The 18,141-nt window shown below is 48.8% G+C and overlaps 1 protein-coding gene across 11 annotated transcripts in view; it reads left to right on the forward strand.

Moving 5' to 3' along the window:
* The window catches only part of KCNQ2 (potassium voltage-gated channel subfamily Q member 2), a 78,482-nt gene that overhangs the window by 15,135 nt on the left and 45,206 nt on the right, over window positions 1–18,141 (forward strand). For all 11 annotated transcript variants that reach the window (XR_012631375.1, XR_012631376.1, XR_012631377.1 and 8 more), the window contains exons 2-7: window positions 10,637–10,727; window positions 11,960–12,086; window positions 13,250–13,425; window positions 14,637–14,762; window positions 17,061–17,171; window positions 17,849–17,944. Coding sequence is in view for 8 of the 11 variants with exons in the window: in XM_074887904.1 (XP_074744005.1) it covers window positions 10,637–10,727; window positions 11,960–12,086; window positions 13,250–13,425; window positions 14,637–14,762; window positions 17,061–17,171; window positions 17,849–17,944 (727 nt within the window). In the remaining 3 variants the exon portion in view is untranslated. The remainder of the gene's footprint in view (window positions 1–10,636; window positions 10,728–11,959; window positions 12,087–13,249; window positions 13,426–14,636; window positions 14,763–17,060; window positions 17,172–17,848; window positions 17,945–18,141) is intronic.

Raw genomic sequence — 18,141 nt, forward strand, 5'->3', positions numbered from 1 at the left:
TGGCAACGAGATGGATGCTTCCCAGCAGAGCATATGGCTTCCATCGACTTTGATTTACCGGCATGTTGAAATGGCAGCTAGATAATCTCTGTTCAGCTTTAATGTGTCCATGCCCTGTGTCCCTGTTACTTATGAGCTTTAAAAGATCGTGGGTCCAGCCCCTGCGGCGCTGGCCTTGCTCCCTGCCCATCCCGGGGCTGGAGCTGGGGAGGTCCTATGTTGGGGCTGGGTCCAGGGACCTTCGCAAAGAGGGACCCGCTCAGAGCACCCGAGCGTCACCCAGAGCAAGGAGCTGCAGGGTGGGCAGGAAAACCTTCCCTGCCTCTGCTGCCTTTCACCAGCCAAACAGCATCTCCTCCACAGCCCTCTCTTCTTCTTCTCCTCCCTGCCTTAAATCATTTTTAGATGTTTTCCACCTTTCACCACACAATCATCTGCCTCCTGCAGCTTGCTATTTATTGTTGTGTTTACTGGCACGGGAAAATAAGGAGAGGGAACAAACCTGTCATTTGCTGAGTGGGGGAACTTGGGGGAGCTGGTTTCTGCGAGCTCGTGGCTCTCCCAGGCTCGCTGGTGTGTGCCCACTGAGCACGGCAGCCTCCTCCGAGGGGCAAAACCAGGGTGCTCTTCTCATTGCTGCCCATCACTGGCTCTCCATTCTTTGGCAAATTTGATGAAAATTGGCCAACAGGTCCAAATATGAGGTAGACACAGTGAGGCAGCCAGATGAGGCTGGAACTCAGGGCCAGGATAAGCTGGTGAGGTTCATTCGGGCACCCATGTGGTGCTGGGGCCAGGCCCGGTTCCCGGCTGCCCGTGTCCAGCTGGTGGGTAGCTGTGACAGCAGCGAGGGCTGGGCACAGGGCCTGGGGACCTGCTGGGCTGGGTGGCCTTAAATGAAGCTAAAGAGTCGTGCTGACCTGTGAATGGCTGCACTGCAGGGACTGGGGACACACACATCGTTCTTCCCCTCTTCCACTGGGGGAGGTTTTTGGGGAGCTGTGGATGAGGCGATACCACCTTCTTTGTGAGTATCCAGATGAGCCAAAAAGCCCTGATCTGCACATGCTGGTTCTCACCCCTCAGCCCTGATTGCCCCCCCAAAGCTGCCCAGCCTCAAAGCCTTTAAGAATGAGGCTCCGTTGTAAACAAGGTTGCCTTTATTTCTTCTGTCAGGATCACAGCTTTCCCCTCCCCTCTGGGGTGTTTAGCTCTCCGGGCAGTATCTGCAAAGGGCTCTCGATGATGGGGGGCTGCCCCCTGCTCCCCCTGGTGCTTGGGGCTGAGCTGTGCTCACCTGCTCTCCCATCCACTTGCTGCATTCACAGAATCCCAGAATCATCTGGGTTGGAAAAGCCCTTGAAGCTCCTCCAGTCCAACCATGAACCTCACCCTGACCGTTCCCAACTCCACCAGATCCCTCAGCGCTGGGTCAACCCGACTCTTCAACCCCTCCAGGGATGGGGACTCCCCCCCTGCCCTGGGCAGCCCATTCCAACGCCCAACAACCCCTTCTGCAAAGAAATACTTCCTAAGAGCCAGTCTAAATTTGAGTTAAACTGGAGAAGAAGCAAGAGATAATAGAAATTATTAACCCCCCATTGGTGCTGGGGATTAATTTATCAGGTGCAAGGAGAGACTGTGCCCTGGCAGACCCAGCGCTGTCTGTGCAGGAGGGGCTGCCCCACTCCCATCGGGGTCTGTGTCACAAACTGGCCGTTCTCTGCCGCGAGCAAAGGAGACACCGACGTGGATGGTGGCAGGAGGATCTCCCCGTCACTCCTGGGGAGCAGCATGGGCTGGGGCAACTCTGGTTACAGCTCGGGGAAACTTTACTGCTCTAGAGGGGAGATTGGTGGGAAAGGACTTTGAATTCAGGGTTGCAGCTCCTGGAAGACCCAAAATCGTTGTATTAGTGACAAAGTTAAATGGAGCGTGACTGACGGCTGTTATGATGCTCTCCCCTCCCTGCGGCATAACTGGCTGTTTCAGCAATTTTTTAGGGCTAAAGAGCACTGCCTTTTTAAGCCTGAGCTTTCTGTAGGTCTGGGTTTGTTGTGCATCCCTTCACCCCGAGCAGCTCCTTGGGCCCTGCCTGTCTGCGTGGCCGTGGGGCTGCTCCCAGCAGAAACAATCCCATCCCAGCAGGAGCAGCCTCGTGGACACGAAAAGCACCAGGGCTGTGTTCTGCCACCTTTGCCACAGAGGAGCATGCTGTCCTGCTGATGTGGGGAAGGGATGCAGAGCTCCAAAACTGGCCACTGGCCTTTTATTTCTTGTTGTTGGACCAAATCTTGTTTTTTTCTGTGTGCCAAACTTGGGCGTCCCTCAGGCATCACAGAGTTTGGACCCGGCTGAGCTGGACCCTCTCTCGGGGTGGTGCAGCCCCCTTGGCTTTTGGAGGGTTATTCCTGATTTGCACCGGTGTGAGTGGGGGAGAGTTGCAGAGAGGGAGCATGGTCCTGCTGATTGCAGCACTCTGTTATTCCTCTGGGTATGTTTTTTTTACCCAGTTTGGGGGGCATCGACTTCGGGGGTTAAAATCAAAAGGCTGTGAACCATCTCTCCTGCTTCTTGGCTCTGTGCTCCTTCCTAATCACTAGCTGGGACAAGAGAAGTAAAATTAAACAGATGGTGAAATTACCAACTCTAAGACATATTATACTGGCAGTTTGCAAATACTTCTTTCTTTTCCCCAAGACTCAATTAAACTGATGAGCAAATGAAATTAGCAGTCCTTTGGTAATGCTTGCGTTTTACGCTTTGGTGTTATCCATTGGCCTCTGTCTTCAAGAAGCCACGTTCTTGTCTTCTAATTATTGAGGCACGAAGCTGGGGATGGACCCCAGGAAGTGGCTGGGGCATCCACGTGCCTTCGACACTTGCTGAAATCTTGGCCGTCCTTCGCTGTTAGCTGGGAGGGAGCCTGAGAGCGTGTCTCTGGGGTCCTGCCTTTACAGAAGCATAAACCGTGGGCTGAGGCATGGGGAAAGTGAGATTTTTAAAGTCAGAACAAGGATTTTGAGCCATTTAGTTGCCTGCTGTGTGTCTGAGACGGTTCATGCGGCTGCTGAGAGCTGCCGAGCCTCCCTGTCGGCAGCTGCCTGCGGATGCTCTCGGCGAGGATGCTCGTTTTTGAGGTGCTGTAATTCTTGGTGCCATAAAACTAGTGCGAAGTCAGAGACAGGGAAGCGAAGCTAAAGGTGATCGGAGAGACAGGGCTTGTCCTCTGTGGGCTGGAAACCTCGGGCTCCAGCTGAATCGCTGCTTCTGGGCCAGAACCTTTGAAAAACCGGCTACTATTCCTGTCTGCAGCAGGAGCCAGCCCTGCACATTTTGAGACAATCTTCCTATCTGCAATTAGACCAGAGCCTATTTCTGTATATCCCATTCCCTCGAGGAATGTTTAGATGAGATGCAGCATTACATTTTACAGGGACATCTTGCTTTTAACCCAGTTTTAGAGCTCAGTTAAGTCAGGTCAGATGACTTGCCCAGGTCAGTTGAAGGAGTTTGACCTTAGCAAGAGGATTTTTTATTCCTTCATGCTCCAGCCATGCAGCATAGCCCTTGTCTGCTTAAATGTATTTAATTTATTTTTCTCGAGGTGTTGTAAAAGAGCAGGGCTTTGCCCTTAAGAAACAGAAATAACTTGGTCTTCACATACAGGTAAAGGTTAGATCAGGAAGGCTTGTATTCCTGTACTCACCAACAATGATTTCACAGAGGTAGGGAGGAAGCAGAGGCTTTTTTGGAGGAATACCCTGTGGGATGAAACAGAGGCAGCGCTCAGATTTCAATCTGAATAATACGGGTATTGCATGAGACAGCAACTTTCCCTCACATTAAAATCAATGAACGTGCTCTGAGTAAATGCCTGCAAGGCGATTTAAGAATTACTTAAATGTCCAATATTTTATACTCTTAATTTACCTCCCAATGCACCGTAATTGCACAGTGGTCTTTAGGATTTTCTCCCGTGAACAGTATCTGCAGCTGCCTGAATATATTTCTTCCCACCAAGTTTTTAAAAGAAAACCTCAGCCCAGCAGCACTGAATCGCAGCAGAGACAGACTTTTCTGGCAGGTGCATGGGCTTGATTAATACTTTGGATTTTCCTCCAGACATCTGGCTCCTCTGAGGCTGCGTGCACAGGGCAGGGAGAATACGCAGACAAGCATTTCCCAGTGATTCATGTTAGATGAGGACAAAGGGGAACATTTGAGCTAGAACTTCGTATGCGGTGATTATTATTAATAAGGCTTTTATTCTGAGTTGAGTAAGTTAAATGATTAGAGCCAGCCTGTAAAAACACCAACCGGTTCCTTAAATTTAACCCCCTTTTCCCATTGTAAATGTTCACATCTTGATCTCCATTCCCTGTCGTTTCCAGGCAGCTTTTGTTCTTTGAGGCTTCAATCCAGAAAAGCTCTTAAGCTCACTCTTGCTTGTAAGTGTGGAGATACACAATCCTTTGCTGGACTGAGTACAAGATGTGTCATGCAAAACCCATTTCTGCTCTGAATTCCTGCAGATCATGGGTTCAGGTCAGGACTCTGGCTCTGGGCAGTCGGGGCAGATGATGCCGTGGGAACTGGTTTCAAAAGTGGTGGATGTTGAAGGAGAAAATATATGTGAACCCATACCCTGCTCTTTTTTCTAAGTGAGAAATGTGCTGCCTAAATAGAAGGAAGGCAGGGGAAGAGGAGGTTTTTTTGTGACTTGGTTGTGCCACTTTGCCGTGCTCATACAGCGAAGCTGTGACCAGCTATTCCTTTTTCCTTAGTTTGTTGTGATGGATTTGGGAATGCTCCTTACCATCCCATAAAGCAGAAAATGACCTTCCTCCCAAAACCTGATGCAAAGGAGATCTCATCCCCACCAACCTCCCTGGGATGCAAATGTGCAGGTGTGTTTTGATAGCTGCAAGGGGAGCCGAAGCACAGAAGCAGGGTGCTGGGCTCAGCCAGCAGCCCTCCTGCTCGGGGGGAGACTCCGCAAAACCTGATCTGCTGGAAAAGCACCTCCTGTTTTTTGCCACCTCACTGTCACGCAGCAAGGAGAGCAGGCTTGCTGCATCCCTGCACAGGGCCCAGGGGGGCATGTCCTGGGCGCTTGCAGGGCGTGGTGGTGGTGCAATAGGGCTCACTGGGAAAGGAAACCCTCTCATTTTCCTTCCCCTCCCAGTGCCACCCCTACAACATGGTTTGGGATCTCTAAGACCTGCTTCTCTGTAGCCTGATTAATTCCCACCTCCCAGAGCACCATTTAATGCAGCCTCGCTGTCCACACCACAGCCTCCTCCGGGACACTGCTTTGGTCCTCTGGAGATGCTCAGCTGCTCCATTTACACCACTGTCCTTAGTACACTTTCTGGCCTTGTATGAACTGGGTGCTTCTTATCGGGGCTGTTCAGCCATCCTCTCAGTGCACCGAGAAGGCCCAGGAGCTATTAATGTTGTCCCAGAGAGGCCTTTGCTAAGGATTTATTAAAAAGTTTATAAACCATGAGGATCCCTGCCTTGGAGCCAGCCAGTGTGTTGCCCATAAACAATGTTTTCTACCCGCATGGGTGCCCAGGGAGCCTCCAGGCTCCTCCAAGGAACAAGATCTCGGCTGGGCTCAGGTGGGACAGCAGGGCTGGGCATGGTCAAACCTGCGGGGAATGAGGCACCGTCGGGAGCTGGTTTTGGCAAGGAGAGCATTTATTAAGGCACAGGACCGAAAGGCAGGACTCCCCGCTTCTATTTTCAGCTCTGCTAGTGACAGAAGTCACCCTGGGAGATGATTTTGGCTGAGACTGAGGGATGTGCAAAGCCAGAGATGAGGCATTTAGGCTCGTGTTTAGCCTTGTAAATGAGTAGTCGGGTTGCAAATCACAGCAGGATTGCTTACAGGAATAAAGATGATGGATGCTCCTGGCTAAGGGTGGGTGCAATACCACGACCACGAGGTCTTTACCCCTGGAAAAGTCATGGCATTATCCAAGTTTTGCTTCTGAGTCACTGGAGATTTAAATTGAGCTGTGAATACTCCCATTCTGATTATGAGGCGCTCTGAGCGTTAAAAGGCTTTTGACAATCTCTGCTTCTCTTTGGTATGGATGTTGGTTTATTGTCGTTGCTGCATTTTCATGGCCTTTGATTTCCGTTGAAGTTTTAGGTCCTTGAACACCAGTGTTTTACAGAGACCGCAGCAAATGGATTGCTGGGATTACAGATGGATTGCCCATCAGCATTTTGGTTTTATTTTAGCACAATTGTCAATGCCTTGTTTACATCCCGAAAGTAATTTTTAAGTGTTTTAAATGTTTTAAGTTGTTTTCCATTGTGCAGCTCTCAAATGCCTGTAGTAAAATGCTCCTTCCTTTCCAGCTTTGCTCTTTCTAATTAAACAAATCATTAATTCCCTTTCCCAATTCCAGGGAAAGCCAGCGAAGCGTCTAACAAGCACAGTGGCTTGTTACAAGCTTGTGCCACCTCCTTGTATTGTATCTGTCTCCATTGCATCCAGGATTGCAGTTGCTAATTATTGGTGCTCCATCAGAGGAAGCCCGATGTTTTTGCATGTCAGCGAATGTTATTTGAATACAAGTATTTCAGGAATAAATTTAGAGCTCTTTAAAAATTCTTATGTAAATGGCTGTGTAGATTCCAAGGGGGTTTCTTTTGGAAGGCAAATTAGGTGATTAACCTGAAAAGCTTTATGATGATTCCATCATATGCTTTTACTGAAAAAAAAAAAAAGGGCAATCTTTCCTGTTTCAAGTCATTTTAAGTATTTTTTTCAAGGGGGAGTTCAGTCATTTCTTTTTCTATTTCTAACCTGCAGCACAGTGGATATAAAATCCGAATACGCAGATCCCGCGCTGGGATTTATAAATTGTAATAAGAAGCTTGGACGGGTGTTTTAAGTCAACATAACCTTTGGATGTAAAGCCAGACTTTGGAGGACTTTGGATTTATTAGTATTAGCAGCAGTCAGATTTGCACAGCTGAGTCTTGGCTGAGCTTAAAGGTCTAAGCAACAGGCGTGGGGGATGCTGGAGCAGCAGAAGGTGCTGAGTGCCCGTAGGAATGGGTGGTGGGTGAGAAGATGCAGTGACATGTCCCTCTCCAGTGGCTCTGGGAGACTGGAGCCAGTTTCCTCTGTGCCATCGCTCTACAGAGGAAACTGGTCCAAACCTACGCGCTGCCCTTCGCATCCTGACCTGGGTTTGGGGGAGGCTGGTGCCGGCTCCAGCCGTGCATCGGGTAGGATCCAGCTCCTGTCTGTTCAGGAGAAGGATATTGTCTTCTCCAAAGCTCTAAGCAGAATTGGCATCTTTAATGTAAAAATCATTAGATGGGTCATAATTAATGTTCCTTATTGCACATTAACATTACCCAGAGTCAGGCTGCAGACATAATTTGCTTTGATTAGATATGTAGCTTTAAAAATCAGATTCATCCCAACCTCTACACTATTTATTGGCCTGTTTCACTTTCCCTAGCTATCCATTATTATCTGGAGCCTTTTCCTGTGCTGTCTGGGTAGATTAGGTGAAATTAAAGCAGAGTCAGCCTTCCTGTTCCCCACTGCCCTCCCTCGATGGGAGCTCAGAGGATGCACACCACCTCTCGTGTGGACAAACCTTTCAGCTTTCTTCTTCCACCCCCCTATCCACAGAGGGGTCTGCAGATCCTTCAAAGCCTCCCAGGAGCCATACAGACCCCAACCCCCTGAATTCAGTTTCTTTGCAGGAAGGTTTCATTCTCTTAGTCTCCTTTTACAGCCTCCCAGAGGTTTGTGGACCACAGGGTCAAGCAGAGGAGCTGTGCATCACCGTGGAGCTATTTTGGGATGCTTGTGCAGCTCACCCTGTGATGAGCCAGTGCCTTCATCCCTTGCTGGCAGGACTGTTCCTTTCCTGGTGGCTGAACATCCCCATCGGGGCTGAGACGGGGAGATTTTGGTCCATGTGGGATTTGGCCATGGAGCTCCCATGCTTCAGTGAAGAGTCTGGCGCCTTCCCCGTTGCCTCCCATGCTCGGCAGCGCTGTAATTAATGCTGGCCCTGCAAGTGTGATCTGCATCAGGTCTCCCCGGCAGTGAGAGCCCTGGGGAGCGCAGAGCCAAAATTAAAGCAGCACCGAGCTGGCCCCAGGGAGATGAGGGGAATGGAGAGGCTGGAGACGAGGCTGCAGTGATGTGCTGGGCAAGGGAAGAAGCAGCACCCAGATATCCCACTGCCCCAGCAGCACCTGGAGCTGCCCCGGCTCTCCCTCACCTAACCATTGCGCACACAGTCCGCTCTTGGGATTCAAAGTGATAAAGAGATTTCTTTTCCTTTCTTTTTTCTGCCCCACCAATACACATCTAGTGATAAGGTACAGGAATCCTCCTTCTGGTGGCATTTGTCCCTGCCAGCGCTCATGGCTTGAGCGTGGCTTCATTCTGGGTCCATCTGAGTGGTCACCTTAGCAAACACAGTGTGCAAGTCTGCGTTGATATTTGCACTTTGCTTTCAGCACATCCTCAGGCATTTTACTGTAATGTTTGGTCACAAAAATAAAACTCACGTTCTACATTTTTAGTTGGAAAAATGTAGGATTTTCATTTCCCCCGATCCCTTTCCATTATCTTTTTTTGTTTGGTTTCCTCTTCTCTTTCTTCTTTCATTGATTATTCATTTGTTTCTCACTTCAACATAGAAGTTTGCAGCAAAATCTGGGCCACCCCGGGAGCGGGGCTGCCTGACCCAGTTGCAGCTCCTTCCCTCCAGCAGTGCAGGGCTCTGTTCCCCGTTGCCACGGTGCAAGGTCCCACCTCCAGCTCAGCTTGGAGGATGTAGAGATGGATGGAGTCCAATTGGCTGTAGGGCAGGTTGTGGTAGGCTTGGTTATGACAAGGGTTTTAAGAGACCAGCTTGGGGAGAAAAAACATTTAAGTGAGACCCAGAGAAGACATTAAGGGACATCATGCGTGGGGTTGCAAGGGATGTTTTTTCACTCTCTTGAGGTTGTTTCAAGTCTCTGGGTACCGGACCTGGTGTGAGAAGAGGAAATTTGCAGTGAGAAATCAGGCAATTGTCCTTATCTGGTCTGTGCTGAATTCATCTTCTTGCTGACAAAGCTCAGCTTTTGCTGAGATGGCTCTGAAAGGTCTCTTACCTCCAGCAGGCAGGGATGTTTCAGCCTGTGGTTCGAATAAATACTGCAAATCCCCCTATTTTTACTTGTTACTGTGACATTAATGGTCATTGCGAAGCCACAAGCATGACCTGATGGTGTGAAACTCCTTTTCTTTATACAACGAAAAGGAACAGCCCCCACCAGCTGAACCGTACGTTATAAATATTCAAAATGCAGTTTGTAGGAATGTGAGACAAAGCCAGACAGATGAATTATTTAATGCTTTTAAAGAATGCAGCTTTTAGTTTCTTCTTGAGCTGGCCTACTTTATTGTATCAGTAAATCGATCTTTAGTAAATTAATTTCCCTCCTTTTGCTTGAGCAAGCAGTGAGCATCACGGGCTGGTGGAAACCTTCTCTGTCGGTGAGCGGATGCCAGGACACCTCTGTAGCTGCAGACTCAGGCGTTGAGTGTCAGATGAGAGCCGAGCTCCTGTCATTCATTTTGTGCCTTATGATTTGCATTAGTACATCCAGCACTCACCAAAAGCACAGAGTGGGCAGTTTTGACAGGGACAGCCTGGGAATGACGGGGTGGTGTGGCACTTCTGAGGCTGCTTTTGGGACAGTAAACGTCAGGGAGACCTGGACACATGCTGTAACGGGTAAATAAAAGACAGAGAGCTGATATCAAAGCTGGGTCCCCCCAGCTCCCGGAATGATGGTGCTCCTTCGTGTCCCTGCAGGGCTGGGACAGAGAGCTCTCTCCCCATGGCAGGGTGTCTCTGGCTTCATACTAAGGTACTAACAGCATCAAGGTTTGGATCAGCACCCTTGGACTGGATCAGACCCCTGCTGTGTCCCCTGTCTGGCCACAGAAGAGCAGAGAAACAACCATCCACCTCCCAGTGATATTACAACAAATCTAAGAAGTCACCAGCCTTTCCAGGCAGTAAGGAGTTAATCTGGAGTACTTGCCTAAGAAAGGAACATTAAATCCACCCAAAAATGTCCTACCCTGGCAAGGATGGGAAAGGCAGCACCACTCCTGTGTGAGCTTTTGCAGATGCAAATGCATAAGCAGAGCATCAGTGGAGTTTTCTCTGGGTTTGTGTTCAGCCTGTCTCCTGCTCATCAGCAGGCTGGTCGCCTGTTCTCACAATAATAAATTTCCCTGCTTTTTGCATGCTTGTTGAAAGCACGTTGCAGCAAGAGCTGACAGCTCCTTGGGGAAATAATGTCGGAGGTGATCAGAGCTGCCAGCGGGGAGGGGAATTGGATTAGCACTGGCCAAACTGGGAGCAGTCCAGTGTATCCATCCACACATAACCCTTCCAGTTAGTAAAACCAGAGACTTTACTTTCCCTTTTTACGTGGTGGTGTAGCAGCAGCACAGTAAATACTCCTAGAGAAATAAGTCCAGAAATGCTCTCTGGACTAGTTTGATGAAGTGTGAAAAATTCCTGCTCTGAAGACTGACATTCTCTCTTTTTTTTTTTTTTTTAATTTTTGTATTCTGTAGTTTTCTACTAGTTTTCTCCTGCCTGGTGCTGTCTGTCTTTTCGACCATTGATGAGTACCAGAACAGCTCAGAAGGGGCCCTTTACATCCTGGTAAGTGGGGGGTTGCAAATGAAGCCGTCAGCGAGGCATTAAAACAAAGTCAAAAACACACAAAAAACTGAGGTTGGGGGCGTTTAACTGAGGCAAGAATTTAAACTGTCACTTGTGAGAAGAGAATCACTGGGACCTGCAGGTAAGAAATAGGAAAAATATGAAATGGAGAAATCTGTATCAGGAATAAACTAAAAATATTTTAAAGGATCTTTAAAACCCTTCTTCCTAAACTTTTTCTTTTTTCTATATTTACCTTCAATTGCAAAACGCAGTAACAAGCCTGATCCCAACTGAAGAACAGTTTGGTGTCCAACAGCCCCCAATATTTAAAGCCACGGATGCTCGCGTAGGGAGCAGCCCGCGTAGCTGCCGCCTCTCCCACACTATAACATCCCTGCAACTATTTGATCCACCATCAAGCTGCAGAGTTTTGTTCCTTAAATAGCCCGGCATCCCTCGCACTGACAACGTGGCTCCTGCCATCGGGAGCCAGCAGAGATCCTGCACGCACCGCCACGTCGCGGGGCTGCCGGATTCACGCGTCTCCTTTCCTTGTGTTTTTTTTCCTCTTCCCTAGTCCCTGCCCTACATCGACATCAAAAGGCGCTGCAGACTAATTAGAGCTTTGTCAGGTTGGACACATGAGAAAGCTGAGGCCAGCGCCGCTAGTAAAGAAATCAGAGGGAAGGGAGCGTGCGCAGGGTGTTTGGGTGGCAATGGAAAGAGCTGCGTGCTCGCTTGGCATCGAGGGATGGAGGATCTCCACTGTCCCTGCACCAGATAGCCCAACACACAGAGACAACCAGTCCAGTTTTCTAAGGAGAAAGCCCAAATTCCCTGTGAAGACTCCTAGGATGGAGTAGCCAGTGATTCCCATCTCTGGGCTTCCCCGAGCTGCTCAGCACTAACTGAGCCCTGGAGACTAATGGTGGGGAGATGAGCAGATGCTCATCAGTCCTGCGATGGGGGACACAAACACGGTACGGGAAGGTGTAAAACTCTAGTTCGTGGCTACAATGTGCAGTACCTCTCACCATCTTAGGGCAGGGTGAGGAAAAACACAAAGATTTGACAATCTTCCAAGCCTGGGCTCTCCATTTAATGATGCAGATAGCTCTGTGATATGTTTTCTGAGGTGTGCGGAGTCGAGGTTATGGGTTTGTACTTGGTTCTGGAGCATGCTCTCCATCACACTGCTTTCTCAACTAATGGTGTTGTCTCCCTTGCAGGAAATTGTCACCATCGTGGTGTTCGGGGTTGAATATTTCGTGAGGATCTGGGCAGCTGGCTGCTGCTGCCGATACCGGGGCTGGAGGGGAAGGTTAAAATTTGCCCGCAAGCCTTTCTGTGTCATCGGTAAGACCTGTCTCCCCGCATGGGATTTCCCAAACCAAAATGGCTATTGCAAGTGCTTGCTTGCACAGTGCTCTGGTTTCTTACATGCATTTTGGGGGTTGATCTTCAGCTGCTTCATGGTCACCTTGTGAAGGGAAAGAGCACAAAGGCAAAAGTCCTAATCCACGGACATGTTTTTTGTTATTCTGCACAAAGCCCATCCTGTTTTCTGCAGACCTGGGAGCCATCCTGTTGCCCTGCGTACCCCAGACAGCACCGACACCTGCCCACAGTCAGAGAAGGGGGGTTTAGCCAGGTAAAGCTGAGTGTAGGAGCTGGGATGCTGCAATCCTGTGTCCAACCTCGACACCGAATCGCTCACGAGTTGTTGAAACTCTGTGTCTCGCTTTGCCTTCCTTGGCAAAGTGAGCTGCCTCACAAGGGAGTTATGAGACTTAATTAATTCTTGTTTGTAAAGTACTTGGTGATCCTCTTGTGAAAGGGGCCATCTGTGCACAGCAGTTATTTTTAATGGGGTAAGGAGTGGGCAGAGGCCATGCCATTTGCTATGGATCCTGCTTTCAGATGTCCAGGAGCTGGCAATGGTCTTATGCAGGATTTTAGCTTATTCCACAGAAAAACACTCCTATAAAATTTTCATAGAAAACCAGGGAAGAGGGTGGGATTCAGGATCCTCAAATTTGGGGTATATAGAGCCAGCCTTTTTTTCTTGACCTTTTTCTTGGCTTTTCTTTGTTCGTGAGCACCCTAGGATTGCTATGGTAGACCTCTAGGTTTTCATTCCCAATTTAGACGGGGGAATTCACACCTCGGGACAGCACTGTGTAGCAGGCAACAGTGTCTGATTAGAAAAGGGCATGCATTTTGCAAGGATTTAATCCAGTTTAGCAGTGTTAACACTGAATCATACCAGAATTCAGGCTTTGCAGTATTTGACACATTTTCTATGGGATTGATGAGTGTGAAGATGGAAACCGGGATGTTTCCATAAGGTGCGTAGTGGTTCCTTTCATCTAGGTTAAGATCTGTGTTGTGTCCTTCCAGCACAAGCTACAACTGATACAAGATCCCTTTCACGCCCAGCCTTCTGCTGCCGGTGGCAGTAGGAGTGCTGTTCCTTTTGGTAGTGGTTCAGCAGCTTTCCGTGCCCTCTGTTCTTGCAGACATCATGGTGCTGATCGCATCCATCGCCGTGCTGGCGGCGGGGTCCCAAGGGAACGTCTTTGCCACCTCGGCGCTCAGGAGTTTGAGGTTCCTGCAGATCCTGCGCATGATCCGCATGGACCGGCGGGGCGGCACCTGGAAGCTCTTGGGCTCTGTGGTCTATGCCCACAGTAAGGTGAGCAAGTCCCAAGCAAGGACGTTGAGTTGCTCATGTTTCCCCCACCAGAGACACTGCTTCGGTTCAGTTCTCCACCCCAAACGTCTCCCAGGGCTGGGGAGATTGGAAAGACACCGTAGGTAACACGGGGAGCAATGCAAAGTCAAAGACGTACGGTCTGATGGAGCCCTCCAACCTGGAGAGAAGGGAGAGCTGTTTAGATGTTTTCAGGGAATATCCTGAACATAAAGCCCACCTGCACACCGATACAGCTCATTTCGAAGAGTTAGCAATTAGCCAGCAGCCTCGTTAAGCACAGGTGGTGTTGCGAGCTCTTTGTCTAGGATGCACGCTTCAAAGCGGATGCGTTTCTGGAAGCTCATCACCGTTCAGACCTCCTCTCCCTCATCCATTTAGTTGCTGCCGCTCCATCAGAACCATAAACACGCTTCATCCTGCAAGCAGCAGCCTCTCGCAGACACGTTTATTGTGCCAGGTTCCTCTTCCCAATGTGAGATTACAGACCAGTCGCAGAACTCATCCCTGGTGTGAGGCACCTTGGTCTTTCTCCCGTTTGGGAAGAGTTTATTGATCGTTTTTTTTGTTTCCTGCTGCTGAATTATGAATTTAAATTTTCTCCTGTTTCCTGCACTTTTTCCATTGAAAAGTTTAGCCACCTTGTCCAGAACTATGTAAAAATCGTAGGGAATTTGTGGGTCTCTTGTCCACCCTTGTATTAACTTCATCCAAAACCAATCGCTTCTGTGAATTCTGAATTAAAACTTCCCTGAAACTGGGGGATATTGTCTCTAGACCTCAGCTTTGTAGCTCTTCCCCAGTTAGTGGAAGGAACCCCTCAAGGATTTGGGGGTTCCCATTTCAGTTTTAACCCCACTTCCCTGTGTGAACTGGAGAAATATTTATTTTTTTTTAGTCTCAGTTCCACATCTTGAAATAATGAAGCTATTAACACTCCCTTTCCTTCTCCATTTGCTGGATGTGTTTAGATGATGGGGTCTTCAGGATGGGGATTGCCCCATGTGCGTGGCAGGGCCACCACCAGTACATGGTCCCATCTCAAAAAGTGGCACTACTGATCTCCAACTGAAGCTCCAAAGCCTAAACAAATGCAGGGAAATATCAGATCCAACCGCAAGCAAGTAACTCAGCTTTTGGAGATGTGCACTAGGATTGCAATTATTCTCTTCTATCCCTTAATGATCTTGCAGGAGCTGATTACTGCCTGGTATATTGGCTTCCTGTGCCTCATTCTGGCCTCTTTCCTGGTATACTTGGCCGAGAAAGGAGAAAATGAGCACTTTGATACATATGCAGATGCACTCTGGTGGGGTCTGGTAAGTAATTTTCATAGAACAGCTGCTGGTTATTAAAATAAAATGTCCATTAACCCTCCATCTTCATGCGAGGAATTGACTTACAGAGTGCTTAGTTAACATTTTTATTAAATGGCTTCAGGCTACTCCATTTAGCTCTTTTTCTTAAATAAACCTCCTAGAAAATGTTAGAGGGTCGGATTTCTTGGATTAGCTGGAGCTGCAAGGAAACTGGGAACTTGTGTGCTCTCAGCCGTGGGACTGAGCTCTGTCGTGACAGTAGAGGCAGGTCAGATAAAGACCCCACGCTACAGGGCGCTTTGATCATCATTTTGACAAGTATTGCTGCCCTTTAATTATTTATAATCATACTTGGGCAGCGTGCTGTTAAACACGCTGGAATAAATTTTATAAATCTATGTACCAGAAAGACTTCAGCGCTGAAAGCAGTCCCCTTTCACATCTTGCTGACAAAGGAGGAAAGGGCAATACTTTTAGTTTGCTCTGTGTGTGCATATGCATGTGAATTATTGGATTACCCGATTAACAAAGAGAGAATTAATGACGTTCTAATCTTCTTGTGTTATTGTTCTTCTGCTCTGACACTGTGGCGCTAGTTTGGCCTTGATTACAAAGCATGTAATGAAAATCCCAGATCTGATCAAATCCCAGTAACAGGCTTGGGGAGGAATCGGCTGATCAAGCAGCTCCTCTGTTCCAACAAAGGGAAAGAAGCAGTAAATTGCTTTTCAAGCCCCTTGGTTATGACAGAAAAATAAAAACAAAGCCCAATTTGACATAACTAGAAAATAAACAATGAGGAAAAAGTGACAGCCCAGATTAGAGCTCAGTCTAGGGACAACCATGGGCAGATTTGTTCCTCCTGCTTCCCAGGCTGTGCGAGCCTTTGGCAGAGGCTCATTTCAGGACATGGAGGTACACCAGACTGTTTTGCCACTGAAGAGCTCAGAGTAAAATTTGAGCTTCATTAAAATAAGCAGGTTTTGTCATTGTCCAGCTCACGGGTCCGGAACAGACAGATGTTAAGAGATGGGCAAAATAAATCAAATTTCAGGTTCAGAAACTCATCCCTTGGTCTGATCTTAGTGGATCCAATCCTTGTAGTTGTCTGTATAAATTATAAAAAATTTGTAAACCAACTTTGCAGTGATTATGGAGAGAGCATTGCTTCAACTTTGTGTTTCAGTAAGGAGTAGCCATGTAGATGCATTTTCTAACCGCTTTGTCAAAATGGCATCTAATTGATAGGGCTTTTAGTGGGTCCAATTAAACAGCGCTTTGGGATCGTACTTCCATTTGTGTAAAAGTGATTTTATTCTAAGTTGAATGCATGAGGTTTCCAAAGCCACATCAGCGCAGTGTCAGCTCCCATCCCAGGGGCCAGCTCTGTCCTTGGAGGCTATGGGATGGGGACAACTTCCCACTTGTCACAGGGACCGTTGGGGTCCCTTGAGCAGAAGTCTCAAAGATTTTCCTAATCAGACCATCTCTCCCTGCCTTGTCCTGCCAATCCCAGGCTCTCCAAGTCCTCTTGGAAGCCTTAGGGGATACCCAACATTTCCCGCTAGTGATGTCCACGCACTGAAGTAGGAAAATGCATCTTTTCCTGCAGTTTGGAGTTCAGGGTATTCTTTGTCTCCAACAAATCTCTCAGCTTTTTCCCCAAAACGCACGCAGCAGCTTGCCAGCACTCTCTCGGTGCATTGCAATAAAACCGAGGAGAGGAAAAAACATCCCTAAATTAGGTTGTGTGAAGCAGCCATAATTCATCCTGTTGGGCTATTATGGTGTTTCTAAATAGGAAGGGAGACCGGCAGTGTTGGGAAGATTAGAAATAAACAGCATCAGATCTTTATGCATGCAAAATAGCCCTGTCTTCCTCCGTGAGGTGCCGAAAGGGAGTTCGGGGGAACTGTGCCGGTTCGCTTCCCCTGCCGAAGGCACAACCCCGTCTCCTGGGGGAGGCTCCGAGCTGCCGCAAGCCTCTGCACCAGATGGCAGCTCTCTCTGTGTCAGCTAAAGGCAAGAAAACGCTCCTGACCGGTGTGAAAACTCGGCGTGTCGAGCTGGGGGGGTGGCATCGCTGTCCCGGGTGTGAGGGCATCGCTGCTTCCCGTGGAGGTGCCTGTCCCAAGCACTCGGGGTGCCCGAGCTGCACCTCGATTTGGTCAGCTTGGGGCACGTGGTGGTGACCTTGGCTCCTCCATGCCCCACTCTGGTGTTGCGGGAGTTTTGGCCGTGTTGTTTTAGTTTTAAGGCTGTCTGACCAAGGGCTGTGCGGTGATCTCCTCCCTGCAGATTACTCTCACCACCATCGGCTACGGGGACAAGTACCCGCAGACCTGGAACGGGCGGCTGCTGGCAGCGACGTTCACGCTCATCGGCGTCTCCTTCTTCGCCCTTCCTGCCGTAAGCAGAAGCTGCAACGTCTCGCTGGGAGGGGGCTGAGCTTTGTCCCTGGCCCCTGGAGCTGGTGGCAACGCAACAGCTACATCCAGCAGCGTGATGTACCCAGAGAGCTCCCGACTGCGACTGCGCTGTGGCTGCTGTGGAGTCAAGAAAAAGGGGAGAATAGGGGGAAACCCTGTCTGAATACCCACAGCTCAGACACAGTGCTTATGAGCAAACGGGGTGGAAACTCTAGATTTGGCACTGCACAAATATTTATTGAAGTAAAACTATTTTCTTCCTGTAAAGGTCTGTTCGTAGGGGTGATTATGCCAATTCAGCAAATTGCCTCTGTCCCTTTTGCGGCGTGTTTCAGTGTGTTGCAGGGATCTGATTTTCCCCTTTGGGGATAATTTGCTGAATGCCAGGACAGTGTGGTTATTTTGTGTTTTATCAGCTGTCTGGAGGTAGTTTGGGAAAAGCAGCAATTCCAGTGAGCGCCAGCACAATCTGCTGCCCCTTCACAGGGAGGGTGTCTGCCAGGGCTGCCTCAGTTGAAGCCTTGTTCTTCCTTCCCCTGTACGTTTGAAGCAAAAAATGAGCCAGAACAAACCTTTGGAGGGAAAGCTAGCTGTAGTTTTTAAAGTGAAAGCTTAGCTAACGCCCTGCTAACTGCAGATTTCCGTTCTCTTCCCCAGGGCATCTTGGGTTCGGGGTTTGCTCTGAAGGTTCAAGAGCAGCATCGACAAAAACACTTTGAGAAGAGGCGAAACCCAGCAGCGGGCCTGATTCAGGTGAGGATCGCATCCAAGGAGCCCTGGGGTTACATCACCCTGATTTTGGGGGGTTTAATAGACTTTTAGAAGTTGGCGGGGTGACGGGCAGGTGAAAAATGGGGCTCTGTGTGTGTGTAAGGTGTGAGACAGCAGCTGGTGACTGGTCTTGTCTGGGAATAAATGCCAAGAAATCAGCCATGGGAAAATAGCATATG

The sequence above is a fragment of the Strix uralensis genome, chromosome 18, assembly GCF_047716275.1.
Source record: "Strix uralensis isolate ZFMK-TIS-50842 chromosome 18, bStrUra1, whole genome shotgun sequence".
Classification (NCBI taxonomy): Eukaryota; Metazoa; Chordata; class Aves; order Strigiformes; family Strigidae; genus Strix; species Strix uralensis.